At 52.1% G+C, this 24,471-nt stretch overlaps 10 protein-coding genes across 10 annotated transcripts; 5 read left to right on the forward strand and 5 right to left on the reverse strand.

Moving 5' to 3' along the window:
- The first annotated feature begins 442 nt into the window (after positions 1-442).
- Positions 443-2,565, forward strand: BO97DRAFT_390465 (glycoside hydrolase family 13 protein). The gene is made up of 3 exons (XM_025693770.1): positions 443-1,066; positions 1,135-1,894; positions 1,964-2,565. Exons 1-3 carry the CDS (start codon positions 595-597, stop codon positions 2,496-2,498), a joined length of 1,767 nt encoding a protein of 588 aa, XP_025551359.1. The 5' UTR covers positions 443-594; the 3' UTR covers positions 2,499-2,565.
- A 316-nt stretch (positions 2,566-2,881) lies between these two features.
- On the forward strand, positions 2,882-3,532 carry BO97DRAFT_424732 (uncharacterized protein; the record flags this gene model as incomplete). Its single annotated transcript, XM_025697001.1, has 2 exons — positions 2,882-2,993; positions 3,054-3,532. 2 exons carry the CDS (start codon positions 2,882-2,884, stop codon positions 3,530-3,532), a joined length of 591 nt encoding a protein of 196 aa, XP_025551360.1.
- A 162-nt stretch (positions 3,533-3,694) lies between these two features.
- On the reverse strand, positions 3,695-5,842 carry BO97DRAFT_470425 (uncharacterized protein). The gene is made up of 2 exons (XM_025699943.1): positions 5,690-5,842; positions 3,695-5,625 (listed from the first exon to the last, which is right to left on the reverse strand). Exons 1-2 carry the CDS (start codon positions 5,742-5,744, stop codon positions 3,743-3,745), a joined length of 1,938 nt encoding a protein of 645 aa, XP_025551361.1. The 5' UTR covers positions 5,745-5,842; the 3' UTR covers positions 3,695-3,742.
- Positions 5,843-6,579: 737 nt separating this feature from the next.
- BO97DRAFT_434579 (uncharacterized protein) lies at positions 6,580-7,851 on the reverse strand (the record flags this gene model as incomplete). The annotated part of the gene is made up of 4 exons (XM_025697688.1): positions 6,580-6,703; positions 6,750-6,883; positions 7,075-7,672; positions 7,775-7,851. 4 exons carry the CDS (start codon positions 7,849-7,851, stop codon positions 6,580-6,582), a joined length of 933 nt encoding a protein of 310 aa, XP_025551362.1.
- Positions 7,852-8,093: 242 nt separating this feature from the next.
- On the reverse strand, positions 8,094-8,589 carry BO97DRAFT_443232 (uncharacterized protein; the record flags this gene model as incomplete). The annotated part of the gene is made up of 3 exons (XM_025698346.1): positions 8,094-8,202; positions 8,295-8,396; positions 8,462-8,589. The coding sequence occupies 3 exons, from the start codon at positions 8,587-8,589 to the stop codon at positions 8,124-8,126; spliced, it is 309 nt and encodes a 102-aa protein (XP_025551363.1). The 3' UTR covers positions 8,094-8,123.
- A 1,034-nt stretch (positions 8,590-9,623) lies between these two features.
- On the forward strand, positions 9,624-12,291 carry BO97DRAFT_390469 (putative G-patch domain protein; the record flags this gene model as incomplete). Its single annotated transcript, XM_025693771.1, has 7 exons — positions 9,624-9,753; positions 9,874-10,202; positions 10,318-10,393; positions 10,446-10,645; positions 10,700-10,760; positions 10,809-11,155; positions 11,203-12,291. The coding sequence occupies 7 exons, from the start codon at positions 9,624-9,626 to the stop codon at positions 12,241-12,243; spliced, it is 2,184 nt and encodes a 727-aa protein (XP_025551364.1). The 3' UTR covers positions 12,244-12,291.
- A 209-nt stretch (positions 12,292-12,500) lies between these two features.
- On the reverse strand, positions 12,501-19,558 carry BO97DRAFT_345362 (DUF3433 domain-containing protein; the record flags this gene model as incomplete). The annotated part of the gene is made up of 6 exons (XM_025691771.1): positions 12,501-13,250; positions 14,558-15,271; positions 15,321-15,461; positions 15,513-15,860; positions 17,082-19,423; positions 19,513-19,558. 6 exons carry the CDS (start codon positions 19,556-19,558, stop codon positions 12,501-12,503), a joined length of 4,341 nt encoding a protein of 1,446 aa, XP_025551365.1.
- Positions 19,559-20,097: 539 nt separating this feature from the next.
- BO97DRAFT_405573 (uncharacterized protein) lies at positions 20,098-20,745 on the reverse strand (the record flags this gene model as incomplete). The annotated part of the gene is made up of 1 exon (XM_025695215.1): positions 20,098-20,745. A coding segment is annotated over exon 1 (167 nt), but the record flags the coding sequence as incomplete, so codon positions are not given.
- A 238-nt stretch (positions 20,746-20,983) lies between these two features.
- Positions 20,984-21,661, forward strand: BO97DRAFT_62536 (uncharacterized protein). The gene has a single exon (XM_025700949.1). It carries the CDS (start codon positions 21,160-21,162, stop codon positions 21,559-21,561), a length of 402 nt encoding a protein of 133 aa, XP_025551367.1. The 5' UTR covers positions 20,984-21,159; the 3' UTR covers positions 21,562-21,661.
- Positions 21,662-21,902: 241 nt separating this feature from the next.
- BO97DRAFT_434583 (putative pH signal transduction protein PalI) lies at positions 21,903-24,003 on the forward strand (the record flags this gene model as incomplete). Its single annotated transcript, XM_025697689.1, has 3 exons — positions 21,903-22,092; positions 22,193-23,462; positions 23,520-24,003. 3 exons carry the CDS (start codon positions 21,903-21,905, stop codon positions 24,001-24,003), a joined length of 1,944 nt encoding a protein of 647 aa, XP_025551368.1.
- Between the last annotated feature and the right edge of the window lie 468 nt (positions 24,004-24,471).

A 24,471-nucleotide genomic window follows, 5' to 3' on the forward strand; every position in this document is an offset into this window, starting at 1 on the left:
ATCGTTAGGCTTTTCGGATTGTTCGGATAGCATGCACGGAGTCAGGTACTCCATGCTCGACTTACAGATCTGGCTACCGTGGTTAAGAGAGGATGCCATGCAATAGGAGATACTCAGAGGTTTGCCTTCCCATTCATTGTATACCGATTGTGCCTATCAAACCCAACGTGAAAATGTAAAGAGAAGATTGTCCAGCATTGGACCGAGAGGAGGGGATGACTTGCATAGTGGCGGTTGCCAGTTGGCCATCTCCGGTGCCCTTCCAGACGACCATCTCATCATTCCCCCACTTCTCGCGTACCTGAAAAGTGGGTTGATGCGCAAACCAGATGTCTTCTGGAGGGTGTGGTCGACTGATCCACCTCGACCTGGAGTATGAGTGGCATAACCACCCTGAAGAAGTGGACAACGAACCCACCGAGAATTTCTCCGCATGAGACACGGGGGGTGTCGATGAGCAGCACAGCGCAGCAGTGCACTGCCCCTCATTGCCAGCGACACAACAGATAAGAAGGATGACCCCCACCCTCCTTCATCGCATTCAGTCACTCAAGGTCGTCACCTCTTACGAGTATCGCCCATTTCCAACCCGGGATGTCCAAATCTTCCTCTCAGATCCACCGCGCATGGTGGAAGGAAAGCTCCGTCTACCAGATCTGGCCCGCCTCCTTCAAAGACAGCAACGATGACGGCATCGGTGACATTCCCGGCATCGTCTCGAAGTTGGACTATATCAAGAACTTGGGGATAGATATTGTGTGGCTATGCCCCTCGTACAAATCGCCCCAGGTGGACATGGGGTACGACATCTCCGACTACTACAGCATTGCGGATCAGTACGGCACGGTCGCGGACGTCGAGAAACTCATCCAGGGCTGCCACGATCGGGGGATGAAGCTTCTCATGGATCTGGTAGTCAATCACACCAGTGATCAACACGAATGGTTCAAGCAATCGCGCAGCTCCAAGGACAACGAGTACCGGAACTGGTATGTCTGGAAGCCGGCTCGATATGACGAGCAGGGTAACCGCCAACCACCCAACAATTGGGTTTCGCACTTCCAGGGTAAGTTCTCTAGCTATAGAAAAACTATGAGAACCAGCGAGTATTGAACTAATAACTCCATTATGTAGGAAGCGCCTGGCAATGGGACGAACACACGCAGGAATACTACCTCCACCTGTACGCGACCGAGCAGCCCGATCTCAACTGGGAGCATCCGCCCGTACGCCAGGCCGTGCACGAAATCGTGCGCTTCTGGCTTAACAAAGGCGCCGACGGGTTCCGTATGGACGTCATCAACTTCATCAGCAAAGATCAACGTTTCCCAGACGCCCCGGTCAAGGATCCCCGGACGCCCTGGCAATGGGGCGACAAGTATTACGCCAATGGACCGCGACTGCACGAGTACTTGCAGGGTATTGGTAATATTTTGAAGGAGTATGATGCTTTCAGCGTTGGTGAGATGCCGTTCGTCAGGGATACGAACGAGGTGCTCCGCGCTGTGCGCTATGACCGGAATGAGATCAACATGATCTTCAACTTCGAGCACGTCGACATCGATCACGGCACTTATGACAAGTTCGAGCCCGGCAGCTGGAAGCTCACGGACCTCAAAGCGTTCTTCGAAACTTGGCAGAAATTCATGTATGAGAACGACGGCTGGAATGCTCTGTACTGGGAAAACCATGACCAGCCGCGGTCCATTGACCGGTACACGCACGCCAAGGAAGAGTACCGCACCGAGGCTGGGAAGATGCTGGCTACGGTGCTGGCCTTGCAGTCTGGTACGCCGTTCGTGTATCAAGGCCAGGAACTGGGAATGAGAAATGTTCCTATAGAATGGGACATCAGTGAGTATAAGGACATTGACTGTCTTAACCATTGGCACAGGTACACTCGTCCCCTTTTCGGGTAATAAAAAGCCAAGCTAAATAATGCTGACTGGTACTCCAACTGCAGACTCCTCGAGCACAAGCCCAACGACACCGAAGCACAGAAGATCGCCCAACAGGAATACCAGAAGAAGTCCCGAGACAACGGCCGCACCCCGGTGCAGTGGTCCGCAGGCCCGAACGGAGGGTTTACCGGTCCGAACGTCAAGCCTTGGATGTCTGTGAATCCGGATTCCGAGCGTGTCAATGCTGAGGCGCAGGTCAAGGACTCAAACTCGACGTACCACTACTGGTCTTCCGTGTTGGGGCTGCGCAAGAAGTATCTTGACATCTTCGTGTACGGAGACTACGAGCTGGTCGACAAGGAGAACCAGGAGTTATTCGCTTACACCCGGCAGTACGAGGATCAGAAGGCGTTGGTGCTGGCCAACTGGACCGAGAAGACGCTGGAGTGGGATCCAGTCGCTAACGGCGTGAGAGGGGTGAAAGAGGTGGTTTTGAATACGTATAGCAGCACCGAGAAGGCCAAGGAGAGGTTCCAAGATGGTGGTAAATGGTCACTTCACCCTTATGAGGCGGTGGTAGTGCTTGTGCAGGCGTGATGTTATCGCTGTTGGGGACTGTACCGAGATGACAGACTGAACATTGTCCGGCTTCTAATGATATGGTGGCTACAATCCCGAAGATAGTTTACATTCCATTGAACTCAAGAGATAATCGGAGAAGTCGCAACCATAGAAATGGTAACTATCCGCCTTGAAAGAGAACAACCGGCTGTGGTTCACAGAGATAAAGGATGTAAACAACCACCAAGATATAGGCCCTAAACAAAGACCGATCCAGCTTCCACCATCCTCCACAAGAAGTTGAAATGCCCATGAATAGAATCCACCTGCTCCCATCAACATACAGCTACCCTCTACACAAACAACCCAGCACCACCCTCCACCTTCAAACTCAAACTCAAGCTCAAGCCCACACCAACATGAACCTCCCGCTCATCCTCCTAGCCCTTCACACTCCTCTAACATCCTCGTTCTCAATCCCTTCAACAAAAACCTACCTCGAAACCCCACACACAAGCGCATTTCCTCACGGTATCTTCTCCTGCCCGCAGCCCTCCCCAAACACCCCAGAATCAGCTAACCGTATACCAGAACCATCACCACAACCGAAGACCACCAGAAGACCCCCGATCCCACACCGGGAGCCTCCCTTCATGCCCAAAACCACCCACCAAGCCATCCACCCGCTATCCCCCCCAACCCAACCCGATATCCAAATCACACATACACCAGCTCCCAGCACAGAACAGCTCGTAACCGCCCAAGGTAGACACTCCTACCACCTCATCTGCCCGGGGTTGAGCCTTGTGATCGCGCGCGAGGATGATGCCTCCTTGGCTGTTCATACCCGGGCCCCGGATTCGGGGGGTCCTGGTGGTGGTGATGCTGCGGATTACAAAGGTTTGGTGGTGGGGTTTAAAAAGAGGACATTCGGTGAGGACTGTCTATCGCACTCGTTGGATTTGTTTGAGTTCTGCTGGCTGGTGGCGAGGTTCGTCTTTCGTGTTCTGGATGCGCTGGGGATGCTGGTGTTGTATTCGATGATTTTGGGGCCGAAGTTTGGGTTTTGACTACCGGTGCTGATTATGAGGGTTTTCTTGGGAAAGGGAGTTGGTATTTTGGGTGATTTGGGGGATTGGGTTGCTTGTTTAGGGGGTTCTATTGTTCTTCAATGGTAGGTTGGTGTTGGGGTTGAGCTTTGTTCTTTTTTTAAGAAGAGGTTTGAAGCTGGTGGTGAAAGTTGGCTCTAAGACTCTGATTATTTCTATTTGTTGGGGGATTTAAATCAAACAAGCCCACAAAGCGACTACAGGAATAAAATACAAAAGTCTCCCAGACGGGTATGCCCCCATCGCCCCGGACTTCTTCGCATTCACCATCAACACACTCGGCTCGTACGCGGCAGGCTCCGTGCTATTCCGTGTTCCGTCCCAACAATACTTGTCGAAGCACTGCATGCAGACAGACGGGACCTCCGTGTTCGTGCGGTCGAACGACCGGGCCAGGATGGCACAGCCGGCACAGGTGGGCCAGTCCGAGTACGAGCTCCGGGTGCCGTTGCCCATGGTCACGACGTTGTATCCGTTCGTGATCATCTCGTCGCGCTCCGAGATCTCGTACTTGAGTTGGAACGTCGACTTGTTGGAGTAGGTCGTGTAGGGGTAGTTGGGCAGGTAGACGACCAGCGGAGCCTGGCCGGTGATGTTGGAGCTGTTGCACCCGAAGAACGTGGGACGCGTGTTGAGTCCGAGGTTGATGAAGGTGCTCTTGTCGGGGATGCTGGGGAACACGGTCCCGTTGCCGATACCTGTGGAGTTAAGACTGCGTTCGTACGTGGCGACCAGGGGGCTGCCGTTGGGCCAGCTGTTGGATGTGCTGGCCGAGGAGTCTACTGCAAAGATCACGTCCACGTTGCGGGTGGGCTGAATCAGGGGGTGAAGAGGCAGGTTTTGCTTGTCTTCGCCGCCGTCAACGACGTTGAGATTGGGGGTCTGTTCGTAGGCGACGGACGCGTTGCGGTATCTATAGAAGGGATTGGGCGAGTATATGGCGATATCGTCGTTCCGGTCGCCAAGCTCTTCGAGAATGTCAGCGGCGATATGCTGAACGGTGCTGGGGAGATCCGTAGTATTGAGCTTAAGGATGAATTGATTGAAGAGACTGGAAGATGTGCCCATAACGAACCCGGCATTATCGTAGCCGCGCACACAGGTCGAATTAGAAGGAACCCGACCGTCTTCGAAATATGTTCCGAGATATTCAAGAGGGGCAAATCCGAAAATAGAAGGATCAAAGCTACCGAACTCCCAGGGATTGAATTCGTAGACGGTCGAATTGCTGCCGATCAAAATCTCGCCTGGGTTTCGTCCGTCCGCGACAAGGAGAGGCAAAGGCATCTTTCCATCCTTGAAATCTTGGGCCAACGCAATGGATGACCAAGTGTAGCTGGGTCCACCATCGGTAGCATTGATGAGTTGATATGAGAGAGCGCGGCCCCAGTAGTCGGTGAAGGAGATGTTAAAGCCAGCATCGCGTTTTCCAGCGACGACCTTCACCAGGTCGTCATAATACTTCGCTGTATCCCAGATCTGCAACCCCTTGGTCTCTGGGCCTTTAATGATCGAGTTCTGGAACTGCCACACTTCGCCCTCCTTGTACGTCTGCAAATTCGAAATGGTCGTGAAGTTATTGATGTAGATTGATCCCAGAAGCCAGCCACCTCCAGACAGGCCCGATAGATACGTTGCTGACTGCAGAAGACCACCGAGGTGACCGCTTTGGGTGGACCCTTCCGTACGACTATCAAATGCTTTAATTGCACCTGCACCATTAGTCAAGGCTCTGTAGCCCCCGCCCGATACAGCGATTCCAATGTTGGGTACATTGGAGACGTTTGAAGCATGCTTGCTGATGTACGACACGGCATCGAAGTTGCTCATATTTAGATGTCCGAAGAAGTCTTTCATGGCAGAGATGGTCTGCTGTCGACGCACATCCAGCCATGCCGTTTCATTCTTTGAGAGCGTGGATGCGCTCCGGATTGTTGGCCTGGTTGACGGGCAGGTCACATTGCTTGGGGTATATTCATCTGGGGCGTTGGGAAGGGCACGCCGTGCGATATCCTCAACGATCAAGTCATTGGAGGTAGGTACAGAGACGCTGCCTATTTAAAACAGAGATAATATTGTCAGTACTTGTATGCTTCAGCAGGAACCACGAACACTTACCGGGGACTGACCCCAGAGCAAGAAGTGTTGTGAGGGAGATGACTGTCAGCTTCATAACGTAACGATCGCCAAGACTGGCCAATTGAGGACCATCCGAATACACAGGGCGATTACCCTCAACTGGTGGGATCGTCGGTTTTATATGGGTAGGGGCACATCCAGAGCAAATCGGAAGTTTCTTCAGTCTTCAGCCTTGTGGCTTAGAAAGGGGACCTGAACCCGGGTAAGCCGCATGGCTTGTTTTATTTTTGCTGCCTGGAATGGAGCACCCACGGATTGCTGCATAACCCATGTCATAAGGACAATGTTCGGACTCCGGAGTCAAAGGATTGAACAACCATTGTAAAGAGAAACAATTAGATCCTACAGTCCCCACTGGACCCTGACCAAAAGCTGCCGATTGGGGGATCAATCAGGCAACAGAAATAAGAGGCTCGGAGGTGGAGTTCTCGGGCCCCGAAGAGCTGGAAAAGTCAGCTCTGACTTCAGCTGTTGTGCTGGGACCAGGTGTGACGAGGTTGATGAGACCAATTGAGGTGCTCCGCGGCAGTGATCAAATGCATGTATCGTAGCCGTGTATGCTGTCATTAGAGACCGTTTGGTAGGTTGCAGATGATCCTCAGTGTACAGTACGTGTAGAAGTTTTAGGAGACCCTGACCCTGAAGGCTCAGCCCTACGGGGCGCGGGAGCCTCGGCTGGGGCGGCAGAAGCCTTTCCTGAAGCATTCCTGAGCTGATCGTCGTGAACTACTTGGTCTACAGGTATTTTACTATAGAAACAAAAATATGCTCAACATCAAAGTCGTAAAGCGGTTAAAACGAACTGATGCGCTGGCGTATGATTGGGATAGCTCACAAAAAAGTAGAATGGAGAGCGGACGACAACATAGCTACCGTTGTATAAGATGAAGTTCCCAGAGCCGATCAACCAGCCAACGTACAGGGGATCGCAGAGGTGAGATAGTATCTGGTAGATAAAGACACCAGTCATGGGCTTCAAACAGATGCAGAGTACTTCAGTGCTGCGCATTCGTAATGCGCTGGGTAGAAGCTGCTGAACTCCCAGTCAATAATTCCCGAGACACGGTTGCTGCCCTTATTGTAGGTATCCTGTTTCACCATGATATTGTCTATCCATACATCACCATGGATGAACCCTAACTCCTGCTCGTAGGTAGAGCCTTCATGCCTGCTCTAGAAAGAAGCGAAGGAGCTGGACCTAGGTGGGACTACCATGATGACGGGCGCAAAACCGCAACTCCTTAAATCCTGTCGCTGTTGTGAGGCCTTTGAATAGGGGGCATTCATCGACGCGAGTTCTTTCACCCCTTCTCGAGAATCTTCACCCAACGCTCTGCCGTCATACGGAATCTTTTTCAGCCGACAGAAGATGTCCTCAAGCTGGCTTGTATGGCTAACTTGTCCTCGTGCGTCATGGCGGGCCCGGCTTGAGTCAATGTCATGCCCGAGTATGTAATGAAAACAACGCAGAATGGTCCGAGCGCTATCAGACTATGAGTACTTGAAACAGAAATACCAGGTGGATGCTCTGCGAGATATTGAATGATCGTACGTTCCGTATAATCATCATTTCTAGTGGTGACTTTTGCAACAATGCCCTCGCTGCCCGGGACCACAACATCTCGAACAGAACTTTCCCAGAGCTTGGATGGATCCCACAAGGGATGCTTAACTGAGATAATGAGCAGTTCTTCTGAGACTCTCGAATTTGACTTCGGCCCCTCCCCCCCACCGATAGATCGAAGACAACAGTGGCAGTCCCGGCAAAATTCCGGACTGATGCGGAAATCGGGACGATGCTGAGTTTTAGGTATATATGTCTGTGCATCTGTTTCAATCTTATGGCTTATTGCCGTTGTGATTTTGCGAGTGTACTTCTTTGGAGACTCGGATAAGAGAATGACTTCTGGTTCCCTCCTAGGTATGTTGCGGAGATCGTCCAGCGTCCGGGGATCGATTTGGCTAGCCAAAGATAATTGGCAATACCGGGCGTATCAATGCTTATCACGGTACGATTTTGAGGGCATTGACATCAAATCAGCAGCTGCGTCTTTTTAACAGCACAGCTTAAAATTCGCATCTTTGTTCCATTGAGCTGCTTCATCGCTGGCGAGAAAAAGGGGTAGTGCAGCTTCGGCCATCGCTGCAAGAAAGACCAGTGCCTAAGAAAGTCTATTCAGCAAGACAACAGGGAGATTGGCGAATAAAGCACTCGAGCCGTGGTTAAACTACATCGTTCGGTAAGCGTTGCTTGGTTTACTTTAAGAGATTCACGAAAACATGTGATAGACGTAACTTTAACACTAGAGATTGAGAACACTTCCGACGATACAATCAACATCGGAGCTTAGTAAAAACATCGCTCTTGCCTGGTAGGGATTCAAAAGAGTAATCGTCCGTTAGACCCTGCAGCCTAGGGTAATCCTTGCTGCTTGGCCTTGAGAGCCCCTTTGTTCCTGATATAAGTCTCGTCTTCCTGGTCGATACAGCCACTTTCCTCAAGCTTATCCAGGAGCCCAAGAACGTAAACCTGGCAGTCGAAGCGGAGGTTTCATTGTCAATGCTTGTTTTTTCAGCAACATACTTGATCTCATCGATCTTGGAAACATCCACGGTACAAAGGTAGACCAACTCCAAGAGGCTCCGTGCGTAACGAGCGTTTGAGTTTCTGATCTCGAGAACAAACCTAGACAATCAGCTTATTCATCTTCAAGAAACTCTCATAAGGCGTGAGCTAGGGTCAGGGCTCACGAGCCGGAGCGGTTGGTGATATGCAAAATGGTCTTCGTCGTCTCCGTGGGCCCGTCGATAAAGAGACCCCAGTGTCTGACTATGCTATTGCCATAAATGGCGACATACAGTCCTGCAGTGGCAGACATATCGTGAGTAGTTGGCAGTTACGATGGAAGATGGAAGGCTTGAAGTGGGCGAAACGCGAGCCACAGATTACGGGCAGCAAGACGGTTTCGAAAGACCTTGACAAGGCTGCCAACCTGAACAGATAGACCGAATGGGATAGACATAAACGCCGTTGAATAATAACAGCTGAGGCCAGAAAGCATCTCAAGGGCTTGGATCAATGCGGCCTTTTCTTTTTATACTGCATCACTCCGGTAGTCCTCACCCGTATTCAAAGTACGGCGTTTGTTTTTCAGTCATACAAGAAGTACGTACAGCCCCAGCAGCAGTATACGAAACATGTCGAGCGTAAGATGACTGAATCTGGCGAAAGCCTTATCGGATTAGCCATTCAGAGACGCTCTTACGTCGGCGTAGCAAGTCACAAGGGGTCAGACGGAACACTGAAAAGGACGAGCATGGTAAGGTGGCATTCAGCGCGTTTGCAGTGTCACTTCAGCCTTCGCATTAGCGGGCCTGAGAGGCATCGATCTAATTCGAGATTAGGTCCTAACCTCGGCGCCCAGTCCAGCTGCCGTCGCCTGGATGGGCACATACAGGTCAAATCAGAAGCTTGAAAGCAGTACTCTTAGACAATGCTAGAGTAATTTGCGGTTGATGAGTAGACTAAAAAGAAACGCGTGGTGAATTAATGATCTCCAGGCTGGCTGCGCAGTCTAGGGACTGATACGAGTCTGCTTGGGACACAGAGAGTCAATAGTAATTGTGAAGCAGGCCAAAAGGGCGATGATTGATCCATTTTTGCACCAGAGAAGCTGTTGGCACTCCGTAGTGTATATAAAGACTGAAGGCAACGCCGTGAGACAAGGGAATGAGGAAGCGATAAGGGTAACTAGTTCCCACCGCTAATCTCAAGCTGGACAAACGGAGTCGAGCGGTATCCTGTTGGCGGTCAACAATTCTGCCGCATGCGCGCCTCTCCAGCCATTTGACGCACCTCGCTCTAAGCGCAACCCAACTTCTTCCCTCTTTTACACTTTAATGACTGTCCATCATGTCGCAATTCCATCCGGAAGATAACCGGTACCCTCCGGGACCTCCGCATCGACCTGTTCCCCGCCGTGATGACCGGGACGGCCGTATGTACGACGATCGCTCGCCTTCCCGATCGCGCTCGCCTGGCGGTATTACGCTCTCCTCCCCGCAATAGTACTAGCACAGGGCGAAAGGCTTTGGCTTTGATGAACTGTCCACACCTCTTGCTTTGGACATGGTAATAACTGACTCGGAATCGTCATGAGAAGATCTACCCCACTCGCCTCCGCGGGGGCCTGCTGCGGAGAGAAGAGGAGACTATGCCAGAGATCGGCCCAGCTCTAGACCCCGTTACCGCAGTCGGGACCGTGATGACTTTCGACGCCGCTCTTCGCGCACCCCCCCACCACGGCGTGGCAGACCGGCTTACAGGGACCGGGATCGCGAGGGCTATCGCTCCCCCGGATACGCCAGCCGAAGCAGAAGTTACAGTCGCAGTCGCAGCCGCAGCCCCCGTCGCAGTCGGCATTCGCATTACGGGCAAGAGAGTCGCGAGGTGATGATGGACGGATTGCCGGTGGATATGGTGGAAGAAGACGTTCGACAACTCCTTCCCCTTTCAGTTTTCGTTGTCCGGAGCTCCAACGCGGTGCTCCCCGCGACACCATATTTGATGGCAAGAAGCTGAGATGTTCGTTGGATGTGTTGAACAGGTTTCGAATGAACTGAAAGAATTCTACAACGTTGAGGGCTTGGATGATGTCCGGGTTATTCGGGACCGGCAGACAAGTGAGTGATGTCGGAGTCACCTTGCTGTCCATGAGCTAATTGTGGTGTACAGAGGTCTCACGACAGCTGGGATTCTTGAGATTCCGAGACCTCAACCAGTCGCGAGCGTTCGTCGAGCGCAATTTCCCACACATCTACCTTCAGGGCCCTAGTGCACATGATGACCGGGGCACTAAAGTGCGCATCGCCTACAGTCGCGAAAGAGAGGACCGTGCTCGGGCCCGCGCGGAGGCTGACTGGACCTGCATGATGGTGAGACTCAAAGTCGAGGCAGCTTGAGCCTGAGTCAAGTGCTAACTCTTTTAGTGTTCCATTGTTAATTACTCCACCCGCCAAAAATGCTTTCGTTGCCAAGCACCGCGACCTGGTATGTCACTCAAGCGAACCTCTATTTGAAGTTGCTCATCGGAAGTAGATGCCGGCCCTGCAGGCCCACCTGGACTACCGGCACCGAAAGTCGAAAACCATGGCGATAACGATGCAGCCCCTGAGAACCAGCCTTCGCAATTCCTTCTCTTTCGCGGACTGGAATCATCAGTTACCGAAGAACTCCTGGCCAAAGGTGTTGCCAAGTTGTATCGTCCTTCATCTTCTGGAAATGATGCTACGGGGAATCAGAAGAAGGGAGCTAAAGTGGCCTCCACCACCGGTGACTCTAACCTGGGAGCTAGAGATGGTTCTATCCGCCGTGTCCTGCTGGTGAGAGGCCGCAAGTCCAACGAGAGCTGGCGCTACGGCTTTGCCGAGTTCGCGACGATTCAGGTATGTCTGTCAATCTGTCGCCCCTGGCCTAGCTAACACTGACATAGGATGCACAAGCTGCCATAACCCGGCTCAACTCCTTCGACAAGTTTACCATTTCCTCGAGGCCAGTCCTTGTCAGCTACATTCACGCCGGTGTTTTTGTCCCGGTGCTCAATCCCACCGCAAGCAATGAACGATTTACATTCAGCCCCCTAAACAACCCGTCACTGAAACTGATGTACTGGGATGAGGAGGCGTATGTGAAGGAGCTCACGGTATCGACAGCGGAGCTCGATAGCGCGAAGGGAGACAAGGCAGCTGGCCAGGATGGACAAACGAAGGGCAACAGGGATGCAGACAAGGCCAAGAAACGCAAGGCCGATGCTGCCGCAAGCGCAGGAGCGAAGAAGATGGCGGTCCCGTCGCACCTGCAGTTCTGGAGTAACCGCCACGCCGAGCTGCATGGAATCCAGAAGAAGGACGCCGAGGAGAGAAGCGGCGGGGAGCAGCCGCCGGAGCCTGCAGCATCCCCAATGGATCCGGCCGCTCCCCCGAGTCAATCCTATGCTAACCCCAACCAGAATTGCTGTTACCTGTGCATGCGCAAATTCAAGTCCACGGCTCAGGTCAACCTGCATGAACGCCTCAGTCAAATGCACCGCGACAACCTTGAGAACGAAGAGCGGATAGCACATGCCACCCGCAAACTTGTCAAACACGGCATTATCCCGCAACCGACGGAGTATCGCGATCGTGCCAGGGAGCGGCGACAGGCGTTTGGCAGATCCAAGGCTGGAGCCAAACCACGGCCGGCAGCGCCTCCGTCCAAGGAAGAAGAGCCCGCGGTGCAGACTACGTCCAAGGGCGCATCGCTTCTCAGCAAGATGGGCTGGTCTGCTGGTTCTGGACTGGGTGCTCAGGGGACCGGAATGACGGCTCCGATCGCGACCGAGGTGTACGCGCAGGGTGTGGGCTTGGGTGCTCAGGGCGGCAAATTGGGCGATGCCAGTGAGGAAGCCAGCCGTAACACGCGCGGTCGATATGATGAGTTCTTGGAGAAGACGCGACAGACGGCGCGTGAACGATATGAACAGATGGATCAATAGCAGCGTTGATTTTTTTGTCTTCGCCGTAGCTGTCATAAGATTAACCATACCATTTTATGGTCTTTTCTTCCGTTGCCAATGGTTTGAGAATGCGATAAATACAAGAGTAGGGTATGTCATGCAAAGAAAAGTAGAGAAGAAAGATATGTTCATCCGAAAGAAACTCCATCCCATCCGATCCCCTCAGCCAGCCAGCCCTTTCCATTCGAATCCTCCCCTATTCCCCACCCCGCAAACGATCGTTTAAAGGAGATCAATCAATTCCCCTCCCCATCCCGCTTCGCGTTCTCAGCAAGTTCCTTCTCGCGCTGCACCTTCAACTCCTTCCCGAACTTCTCACCCAGGACGCGGGCAGCCCACTCCTCGACCTCGCGCTCCATCTCGCGGTCCCCCTCGACGAGCCCCTTGGCCGCGTCCTCCTCCGAGAGCGCCGCCCGCCGCACGTACCGCCGCATGTCATCCACGCCGTTGATGTCCATGGCGTACAGCACGCCGCCGGTGCTCATCATGGCGAAGGAGAGGACGTTCAGCGTGGCGAGGTTGAGGGCCTCGAAGGCCTCGACGCCGCCGCTGACGGCCGGCTTGTGGTAGGGCGCACTGGTGTAGAACGGCGGGATCGACGCCAGCGCGCGCTTCCGGATCGCCCGCCGCGTTGTCAGCACGCTCAGCGTGAAGAAGGCGAGCCCGCCGACCAGCAGCTTGAGGTTTGTTTGCGGGGTCCAGAGTTTGGGGAGTGGGGGGTCGAACTCTGTGGTTTGTGGGCGGGAATTTGAGGGGTCTGTTGAGGTTGATGTGGGTTCCTTTGTTGTTGTTTGTTCTGAGGGGGTTGCGGAGTTGGTGGAGGGTTGTTGTTGGTCTGGGATGAAGTAGCGGAGGAGGCCCATTTTTGAAGGGTTGAGTTGGGCTTTTTGGAGGGGGTAGGGAGGTTGGATTCGGCGGGTGAGGTTGTGGTGGGTTGTTAGAGGTTGTATTTGAAGTTTCAACTGGGGCGTTCTGATGTTTTGCGCCTGAGAAGAATTGATTGAGTGCTTGTTGAAGTCTAGTGAGGGGATCTCGGATCTTAGAGAGTGAGGAGATGAGGAACTGGACTGCTTAGTCAGAGGAAGATAAATGGGCATTTAACTCCTTTTTAAGTCCGTGATGGATCTTGGTATGTGTCATGTCGACTCTTCCCTGCTATTCTCTCGCATTCCTTGCTGATGACTCTTAGATTGCTTGGTATTCTTAATATCTCTCCCTGGTTCCATCCAAGGAAGCACTATAGGTTTGTTTGTCTCTCTCTAGTGAATTGTCGGCGATCGAGATGATAATCGACGGGCCGAAGGCTTGGCCTGTTATGGTAGCACAGACCGTCGCTCAGGAAACATTGTATAAGTTTGTCAACTGATAAGAAATCACTCTTTGTTGCACCAATCGTCAAGCAGACTCGGGTCTAGTCTCGCTCGGAATGCTCGCTTGCCCATCGTAAGTGGCATGCTCAGCTCAGCGGACGGGACTGCAAGGAACATTTGTAGATGATAGAGTTAGGACATCCCGAGAAAGAGCATCCAATTCCCCAGAACGGGTTAATGTCTATGAAATTCCCTGTCTTGTAGTGATAGTACTGTGGTATATATGCTGAGGTATGAGTATACACAAAACAAAACGTCTATTTACATGGTATCTTGGTCTGCAAATATAAGTTTATATACAGGGTTAATTCGAATCATGCGATATCAACTCAACCATGCTGTAGAAGGTAGCAGGAAACATATACATGAGTGAGCTTGCAAGGTTTCTTCCAGGCCATTGTATTCGAGTCGGTAGAAGAGTTAGAAGCCCGAATCATATGTGCCTGGCCCCTGCTAAGTGAGTTCTTTCGAAGGCAATTTCATTGACGTTTCCGTTTTGGTTCTGAAATGTTGCATCAACATGTTGTGGCGCATTCCTGCTGATTCATGATGATGTTACAGCCTGAGAATCGAGGTTGTCGTGGACCCCAGTGAACGCACGACACAATGTCCTGTAGGTAGAGTAGTTGCCTGCTTGCACCAGAAACATTCCTAGTCCCACTAATTGCACCAATTCTCTCCCAGTATATGTGTAGGGCTTCGTCAGGGCTCCGCTCGAGCGACACACGTGTATAATGGCGATGGACCATACATGCAAGGGATACTCATTATCTTTCATGTCAGTCCCCGAAGGGCGAAAGAGCGAAGCTGTTGATTCCAGTGCTTCGGGGCCAAAGTAGCTTGGGCCGTCATTGAGCAACCAGCAGACTCTGCTTCAATCATTGGACAACCTCAACCGAGTCAAATGTATAGATTCGCAGCACACGTTGCTTTTGCTCCAAGATCCATGCATGTAGCTCATCAGTTAGAGGAAGCATAGCCATGTTCAGTAAATTAGTCGATGCGAGCCATCCCCCAAGAAGTGGGGAGGTTTGTCGATGAGCCGCAGTGACCCGGCGGCCATCGGCCTCAGGATAGTCGATCTTCTCCATGCCCATCCTGGCCGGCATCGACTGGCTTCCGAGAAAGTAAGGAATGGTGGCACAGATTCCCGTTGCGAGATCTTGGATAATGTCTAGGGCACACTGAATATTGTCTGTGCGGAGGGGAGGCGGAAGCATGCGCAGACAGCCGAGAATGATGTTCTGGATGACGATGCGTGAGTCGCGATAGAAATTCCACGTGCTGGCAATCCAGATGTCCGAGTAACAGTCGCATCGATTCTTGTACATGCCTGCCTTGCGGATGGATTCGCAGATCATTGTTGCAGGGACAGGATGCCAGTGGAGGGGGAGGGCATGTGTCCAAGCTACGAGTCTGGTGTCAAGATGCATTGCCCGCGCGAGGATCGCCTCGATCTCCGTGACATTATCGGCTCGGACGTCTAAGACAAGCTTGTCCCATGCTTGTCGAAGGCTGACCAACTCAGATGTCGCCATCAAGAGTTGTGTGGAAGCCGATTCAGGCGCAACCGGGGCGGGTGGCCAAACCTTGGGTGTCTGCATAACAGGGTACGCTAACCCTTTGGAAGTTTTGATCTATCTCATTAGTCAGAGCTCAAACAAGTCGCTGGAACCTCACGCTTACAAGTTGTGCATGTACTGCGTTTTCCAACGTTATCGCAATGTCCGTCTCCCGCTGATCGGGACTTCGACTGTTTACCAAGGCAATTGCGCCACGTAAATGTGTCTTCCCTGGAGGCCTCCGCTCCTTCAAAGCCGAGAATTCCTAACCAGATCCATCAGGTCTGAGCATTCATTTATCGATCTCATCACTCACCTCATAAATGGACAGCAGAAGAACAGTCATCAGGATCTCATCTTGGTTTTGGTCAATGCCACCTTGAATCGCTTCTCTGGTCTTCGATATTGCTTGAAGACACAGCTGCTCGGCAGCTCGGAGGTATGACCGGTTGCCTGTCCATGCCGACACCGAGAAGAAAGAAACCGCCAAAGTGATGAGTTTTAAGTGCGAGCCAGGCTGGGCGTTTGAGTAGGCCTGAGGCACCATCTCCATGAAACCTTCTCTTATCAATGGGTCCTTGGGCGAATAGAGATAAGAACTGAAAAACAAAGATGTCACCGTGTCTTCCAGAGGCAGATGGACACTCTTAGGTATATTGCAGGTCTTATCGAATACAATATCCATCCAATCGGCTCTAGTGACATTCGACGACACGACATTTTCGGGCGGTGCTGAGATCACTGCGGTGTTTAACGCTGCTAGTTTGGCTTGGTCCACAGGGGCTGTGTTCGAGGCCTGAGTATCCCGCTTTTTGCGTTTGAAAGCAATCTGGTCCCGTAATACAAGATCAAATGGATCCGGGTAACCCGGACAAGATCGGTTCGTCCGCACACAAGCTCTACATTCTGGACGAGTTTCATCGCACTGCAACAGACGATCAGCAGCGACATCTTAAAAGGTCCACAGAATGCTCACCTTGATGCGTCTTCGACGGCAATTTTGACATCCAGTGCTTACTCCACGGTAGACCATACTGAAAGATCCCTGCGTCCGGAGAGACTCCAGGTTTGAGATCGGACTGATTGACCGTGGGGTTCACTCGTACGACCAGTTCAAGAATTTTGTTCGGGGAACTGATGCTTTGAGGTGCATCTTCAGGCACCAAGCATTCCAGTCAGCTCTATTGGTTGTCAAACTGACCTTTGGTTCGTGTTCTAGACGTCACAAGCTCATACCATGGACATGTTATCGGGATGGCCAGGTAGATAAGCTAGGCAGAGATGACTGCAGTGCGCCATCGGACCGGAGAGCCCGCGCTATCACAAACATGGTTAGTCTTGATCTCTTAACACGTGACGCTACTATCAACTTAGTATCTAATGCCGATGAACCACAAAACAAGGTCTAGACAAAAGTTTATCAGACACATGATGGCGGTTGGCGCATTCTGAATGTACGTCTCGAAGGATATTAATATAGCAAGGTGGCAAGGAGAATAGGGCAATTCGAAATACAGCGGACAATGAAGCATAAGTTACCAAAGAGAATCAACGTCAAAGGCTCATAGATACATTAGGGCATCAGTACATCTCATTAACATTAAGTAGTCCATAATAGTGGCTTGACATTCGAATCATAACACATAGAACGGGTTTTCGTGAGACTCATCGATCAATCATAATACATGAATCATTTGCAAAGAGGGGAAATGCTGTGGGTTGTGCACGTAGGTCGAATAAAAGTGTCCCTCCTGATTTTGTTGGAGCCGAGCTTGTAGTACGCGCATATGCACTACCTCGCATATCCGGTGGTAATCAACATATCCGTCCGACCAGGACGGTCAAGGCGGTCAATACCTAGATGTTCTTTTCCATCTCGGCCGACATATATTCCAAATCCGTACACCGAATGCTCTCTGTCCCCAGGAGGTGCGACAACCAGTCGAGTGACAAGATCTACTTTGCTTCTAGGCTCGCGCAATATCTTGTCCGCAAGGAGGGGGCTCTGGTAGAGAAAGCTCATCAGATCGGCCAGCGTGCTGATATCATGAGGGAGGTAGCGTTGGCGGCGGGGCCAGATACACAAGAAGGAAACGGTATAAAGCGCACAGAAAGCCACCAGGGCATAGAAAGCAGGCATCGAGGCTGCAATCTTCACTGCATGCTCGGCCGGATAATTAAGCGCAATGAACACCCCTCCGGCGAGTATAGGAATGACGGCAGATGCAACGCTCATGAATGAAATCCATGCAACTTTGTAATGTTTGTTGATGACCGCTAGTGCAGTCACCTGGAAAGGAAGGCAAGACGGATATGCCAGTAACAGACTCTCCTCTGCGCGCGCACCTTTCGACGATGACAAAGAAGCAAACGGCTGCGAGGCGCGGAAGAAGACGTCAATCGGCTGCCATGCGAGAAAAAAGACATTTCCAATGAGAGCTGGAACAAAGCTGTAGCAGAAGTTGGATGACGAAAAGGCGCCTGTAGAAGGCAAAGTTGGCAGTCGTGGGGGGAAGCCTCCTCGGATAGCGTCATGGATAAAGCTGACCAGCACGAATGCAATGAACAGGGCACAGATGATCACCGTCCAAGCAATCACTGATGAATCCTTCAGGAACCATGGAACCCATCGGTAACGAACAGAAGGGGCGTACAGATGCTCACAGTATTCGCCCTTTTCTGCCATACCCTGGCGTTCATGGTCAAACGAGACCTTGGACAGACCGTGCGACTGCATTTGAAGATTCTTTTCCAGGTGATGTAGGGACGGCGTTCGGATTGGAGCATCAGCCTCACCAATCCCATAGAAGGTCTCTCCTCGATTCGACAACTGCCAGTATCCCAGCCGGAGAATTCGAGGATCGAGTGACTCCCCGACGTGCGGTAATGTTTCGGACTGTTCAAAATCGTGTAGAATGTTTGACCGTTGGATAACTGAAATCAAATCGGCCAGGCTAACAGGGTCCCACATCAAACCTGACCATGTGCGCACAAAGCGAAGCATAAGCAGGATCAGTCCAATAGTCATCAAACTGTAGATAGCCACTAGGGTCCACCCAACAGCCTGGACTGAAGCCCATCGCCACGTGCCTTGGTTATCAACCACATACCACTTGGCCTGGAACAGACAACTGAGGAGCGGCAATGCGATGAGATTTGAGATCCACATTGAAAGTAAAGAGAAACCGACAAGCGCTTCGCCATGTCGAAAGTGAGAGAAATCAGGCACAATGAAATTGCGTGACAGAACCGGCAGGCTTTGCAGAACTCGATCGAATGGTCGTTCTGATGCCATGATAGCAAATGGCATGACACGGTATACGGCGGCTTGGACAACGAATGTCCAACCGGTGATGGCTATTCCTAGAATCTGGGGTAAGAACTGCATCACAAAGTAATGGGAACCAGTTTGCTGCTCATAGCCCCAAAGTCCTTGTTGCCTCGTGGACCAGATATTGCAAAAGATAATTCCTGCTATCATGAGCAAGCAGCAGGTCGTAAGTGCGGCCAACGCCCATGTGCGCAGTACAGGAGGCACATAATCTAATGCCGGATAAAGTAGACTATCTTCGGGGGGTTCCACTGGTATGAATGATTCCGGGTCCACCGACTTTCGGGGTGATCTCCTTGCGGAGACAGGAGATGCTTGCTGATGTCTGATTTCCGCAGTCGAGGAAGGACAATGCGAGCGGATGAAGCAGCCTAGGCCATCATCCCAGAGCAGCGGCTCGGCGGGAGAGTCATGGCTCACAATCGAACTCCTCCTCCTGGGACCCGCGACTTCTTCATCACGCGTGAGCTGGCTAATGGCGAAATGGATATACGGTGAGTCGTCCATTCCGGGTGTTGGTGGGCGTCCCGCGTAGCTGTCAGCGGGCGCCTGACTGGATGTTGTATTGGACATGGGGCTTAGGTGGACTTCTCTATCCTCAACGGAGCGTATGGTATGGGACGCGGGTGTAGTGAAGTTTCTATTGTCGCTCGAGGATTCCACGGAGGGTTGCGATCGCGTGCCAGCCACCGGCGGGGCGAGATGCGTTCTTGATATGCTAGGGGAAGGAGTACGGGATGCAGGTCGCGAATTGGGAGTTGCATAGCGCACGACATTGACTCGACTGCCACTCATGCGAGACCTTGCGCTGGAGCTCTGGCTTGAGAAGGAGTAATAGTCATCTGAAGCGGCAACGGACTGTTGGTCCTCGGTATGTATCATCTGCGGTCTACTTGCTGTATAGAGTCAGTCATGAAACCACAATTCAGAATCGGTCGAGATCTTGGGTTGACCGGCTGTCAAACAAATCTAACATTCCACTTACAGCTGACAGTCCGCAGACTCACATTACCCGACCCCGGAGCTAACATTGCGGTCGGGATCAACCGAGGAATGTATATGTTCAATTGCTCACTTGCAAAACAATATGAGATATCTCATGAACATTCCTAGCACACAAGACCCTAACCGATCGAGAGAGAAAGAGTAAGAGTTGGAATGGCCGGGGCAGGAAGCAAGGGAGAAAAGAGCTCTGAATTGGGCTGCCACTGACCGTTTGAGGTGGTTGGCTATACGACCGCCAGTCTTTCCCAGCCTCCGCAGCCCAGCCACCGCAGGTCCAACGAGAAAAGAGCCAATGGAGCCCGACGACATGGCATCGGTGGTGATAGATCAGGGCTCGACATGGCTTCCAGTCATTGGCGAATTGCTCTGGGCGGGAAAGGCTTGATCGGATGAACGCCGTGGTGTGTCAGTTCGGTGGTTGTGGTGGCACCCAGAGATGGATCTTGATGGACAGCCCAAACTCCAGACAATGCCAAGATCGCGGCCCGAACCACTCAAGGGCCATCCACACCTGTCAAATACTGGTACTTATACAACGTAACGAGTTCTACGAGGTTGTCGGAATCGCTGGAATAAGATGAACTAAGCGAATACATCAAAATGAGATAACTATAAAAAGGTGCTTTGCATCGCATTGGCCCTCATCAGACTTGCAGTCACTCTCCAAATATCTACCCAATGCAGACGTGTTGCACACTGAGCTTGTCTGTCGGACAGACCCACAGAATTGGATCTGACGTTTGTCGAGGTTGAATGAACATCAGTACAACATTTCACGAGTGTTGGTCGAGACCGAATAGACATATGATATAGCATCATCTACTCACTCTCATAGTGACAGTGCTTTTTGCAGAAGGGGTGGGCTAACGTCATCCATTCCACTTCCGCGTCACCATCTGGAAATACGAACAAACTGCTTGCGCACTCGGCACTAGCCAGAGAGTACTCCATACCTCACTGATGGTTCTTAGTAGAGCTGGAACTTTTACATTACCTTTCTCTTGTCAATTACTACCGAAGTATTCCTTGACGGGATCCCTGCCTGGATATATCTTGCCAGCCGGGAACGCTACTACCTCAAGGGAGACGGCATAGAGTCCAAAAAGTGTAAAAACTGAACGGGTACGTGCTGCAGATGATTTTCGAGGGTCTGGGTCTGCTAAAATTAGAGCCATGCTCAGGACTGTAAATTCTGGTCCAGCAACCTGGGAAGTCCATCCTAATTTCGCAAAGAATGGAGATTCGTCGGCTCTTATAATGTCAAACCTAGGCAGTCGCTATTCTGACTCGAGGCAACTCGTGGGACACGGCCCCATTATCACTATCTCTGGCTTGACGAATCAGAGAAGCTCTCGGCGTGGGCACAGGGGGGGGCACTGCTGACTGCGGCATCTGGAGATGTGGATAGTGGGTACATGTGCTATGCATTGGCGCGACAAGCGGGGGAAACGAGAGTGTGAACTGTGAAGGCAGCAGAGATAGATAGTTCAATGGGCAGGGCCGCTGCTTCGTCCGCGTAATATCTGAGGCAGAAGCAACTCAAGAAGCCATTGTCGAGTGAGGAGCTGGCTGGCTGCAGCGACAGCGACAGTGACAGTGACAGTGACAGTGGCAGGCAAGACTCAGAATGAAAAATGATTACTTGCTTAGTGCAAGTTGGATCGTGGCGGCAATGACTAAGGAATCTTCCTTTCTGCTCCAATCAGAACCCCGCAAATCTTGCAATCCCACCCGGCCGTCCCTGTCGTTTTCCCCTCTCTTTCTCTATCTCGGTCGAGGCAGCATCATCCACTGCAGTGCATCCTTCCCTTCACCCACTTCTCTCTGCTCTTCCTCTTTTACTACCACTACCTTCAACTCCTACACTTACACTCATTTCCAGTCATTCCTTCAATTTCTCTCCTCTACGCTATTTGCCTCTTCTCTTCTCTTCTCTTCTTTTTCCGCTGCCTTCACCCCTTCGCCCCCCTTTATCATCTTCCATTATATCCTTCTTTCTCTTTTTTACCTTTTTAGATTCTCCGGCTAGTTAGTTAGTTAGATCATACCTTATCTAAGGGCGGATTCGGTTCGCCTCCCTCCTCCAATCTCCGAACCAACCCTTCTTTGTCACCATATCTGTCGCGGATTCCTCAGGCTTCCCGCCTCCCCCTGCCCCCATGTCGCAGGAGGCCAGCAATCATTAAGTCCTTGCAAGGTTGCGCTCAATGTTTCGAACAGCTTCGGGACTTTACTTGTGATCACGTTGCATCTCAACTCGCCGTGGCCTAAGTAATTGTGGTCAATTCCTGCCTTCTGCATTGCTGCCACTCCTGAGTCCCCGCTCGCCTCTCGATCGCGGCGACAGTGTCGCTCCGCTCTCGAGTCGCCATGCTGCTTAAACCGGCCACACCGCTTACTATCCTCCTTCTGATCGCATTTGCCCTTCTCCTCATCTCCGTCCTCTCGACTCCGATTGTCAAAAGCATACCGCTGGCTACCTTTGAGAATGTCGACTACGGTGTTTTCGGTTACTGCAAGGGTGACCAGTGTACCAGCATCCATGTTGGCTATGCCGACGGTTCGTTGCCTTCTCTCTCTCCTCGGCGCATTCTTGTCCTTCCTCTCAAGCAGGGTTCCGTGTGCTTGTCGCGAATAATTACTCACAATTCTCGTCACAGATAATATCATCCCGACAAACACGAGCAGCAGCGAGTTCAACCTCCCCCCTAGCACTCGGAAATCGCTTTCGGCCATCTTGATTGTTCATCCCATCGCGGCGTTTCTCACTCTCATTTGTCTATGTTTAGCAGCAGCAGCACACTTTCACGGCCCGTCGCATTCACCGCGCTATCTTTTGGCCTTGCTGATCCTCCTTCTCCCTACTCTCCTCGTGTCTCTTCTCGCTTTCCTTGTCGATATCTTGCTGTTCGTTCCGCATCTCGAGTGGGGAGGATGGATCGTGCTCGTGGCCACCATTTTGCTTGTCACTTGTGGCGTGGTCACATGCGCAATGCGCCGGACACTTGTGAGCCGTAAGGCGAGAAAGAGACGCATCGCAGAGAATGCTGAAATGAGTGGGGAGAACTTCTACAATCGCCAGAACGCAGCAGCGGCAGCGGCAGCAGGAGGCTTGAGTCAGCCTGAGAGCCTCAATGTTGACGTCAAGGAGCCGGTTGTTACCGGCTCTCCTCCTACATCTGATGTCACGCCCACATTCGCTACGTTTCGCACGACAACCCATGATAGCGACGACGATCGTGCGCCTTTGAACGCCCGCAATCCATCTAGTGATGCTGCAATGCCTCCTGGTCAATATGCCAATATGCGCGGCGACGTGATGGCCTACAACTCTCCACCGGATCATATCGAGAACCACGGGCCTGTTCAAGGACCAGGGCCACGGATGCGCCCCGGACCCCCCGATGGTCGACTTCGCAATCAGTATTCCGATGGCAGTATGGGTTCGCGACGCGGTCCCCCTCCTCCAGGATTTGCTCCGCGTGGACGTGGTGGATATGGCCCGCGAGGAGGCTACGGTCGTGGGAACTATCATGGGCCTGGACCACGAGGACCTACTCCGGGGGGTCCAGGAAGAGGTGGACATCCATCGGCAATGGGACGAGGCTACCGAGAACCTCCTCAGCCAATTGGATATGGTCCTTCACCTGGGCCTCGGCCGACCGCGCCTCTCGAGGATGAATACGACTATCGTGGCCCAGCGCCTTCAGCGGGTGCTCATCGACAACCATCCCCGGGTCCGATAGGAATGGCCGTTTCTGCGGATTATGAGGCGGCTGGACAAGCTATAGAAATGCAGCCGCAGCCAAAACGCCTAGACTCAGCTAATACTCTGCCGCATGAGGTGATGGTCGATTCCCAACCACATGCCTTGTCAGCCGATGGGTATCCCGAACCCATCAGTCCCTCAAGCCTTTATAGCCGGACTCCGTAAGCCATTTCTCTGCTCGGTGTTGTACGTGGTGTGTGTATACTGACAACCAACAGATCGTACAATCATCCGCGCGCTGGCTGGGCCCAAGCTGAGCCCGCCGCTCATCACTCACCCTCGCCTATGCATGCGTACGGTTCTACGCAGCGGCATGCTCGCTCCCCTTCAACTGATTACTTTGAAGATGCGGATCCTCGATTCGCAAATCCCAATGAGTCAGCAGTAGGTAACACACGGTTGCCTCCTGCTCTGACACCGGGTGCTATCGGTGAGCGGAAACCGACGGATGATTCGGCTGAGGCCCCTAACTCACCCACTACTAGCGAAGTAAGCCACTTCACATCCATCTCTCAGCGGCCCATCAATCCTCGCTGGCGACCACCACCCGTTCCAGCTCAACAGAAACATGATGTGCTACTGGAGAATAATCCAGACTTTGACCTTCGGGCGGGCGCCGGGAGAGGAGGGCTTGCCGGAGCAGGAAGTCGAATGCCGCCTTTGTCCATACCCCGAGACGCCTCAAGATACCCACTTCCATGAACATAATCTTTAATGTTACACTGTGCCTCCGACCTTTTCCGAAACACGGGTCTTCCGGGGACTTATGAAGCTAGTCACTGGACTGGACAGGATCTCCCATGGGGCCGACGAGCCCTTGTGCTATGCCTGCGCAGCATGGCATCTGCATATAAGCGCATTGCGTCTGTAGCTGTGGCCACTACGAGTGGACATTGAAGAAGAACAGATGTACATTGATGAGAGAGAACCCGATACCATACGGACTGCTGTTAGTTTATGATTGTTATGTTAGTCTCATAGGGCATGATTACTATGTTTGTTTCAACAATTATTTTTGCGACCAATCATACTTGGTAACGATTGGATGAATCCTTCCCCTCGTTGATGTGTCTGGGGGAGTCGACCGAAGCATTTCCATTGAGCACTGCGTAAACTGGGAAGTGGTGATGGTTAGTGGCCCTATTGTCTGTAGGTTGCCCCGCGTTTAAC

The sequence above is a fragment of the Aspergillus homomorphus genome (assembly GCF_003184865.1).
Source record: "Aspergillus homomorphus CBS 101889 unplaced genomic scaffold BO97scaffold_18, whole genome shotgun sequence".
NCBI classification, from domain to species: domain Eukaryota; kingdom Fungi; phylum Ascomycota; class Eurotiomycetes; order Eurotiales; family Aspergillaceae; genus Aspergillus; species Aspergillus homomorphus.

Bases quoted from the DNA above. Each gene is read 5' to 3' on its own strand.
- BO97DRAFT_390465 (XM_025693770.1), top strand. From the start codon at position 595: ATGTCCAAATCTTCCTCTCAGATCCACCGCGCATGGTGGAAGGAAAGC. The intron at 1,067-1,134 runs GTAAGTTCTCTA...TCCATTATGTAG, and splicing joins TTGGGTTTCGCACTTCCAGG to GAAGCGCCTGGCAATGGGAC. The intron at 1,895-1,963 runs GTACACTCGTCC...CTCCAACTGCAG, and splicing joins TGTCTTAACCATTGGCACAG to ACTCCTCGAGCACAAGCCCA.
- BO97DRAFT_62536 (XM_025700949.1), top strand. From the start codon at position 21,160: ATGAAAAATGATTACTTGCTTAGTGCAAGTTGGATCGTGGCGGCAATG.
- BO97DRAFT_470425 (XM_025699943.1), bottom strand. From the start codon at position 5,744: ATGAAGCTGACAGTCATCTCCCTCACAACACTTCTTGCTCTGGGGTCA. The intron at 5,626-5,689 runs GTAAGTGTTCGT...TGTTTTAAATAG, and splicing joins TGCTCTGGGGTCAGTCCCCG to GCAGCGTCTCTGTACCTACC.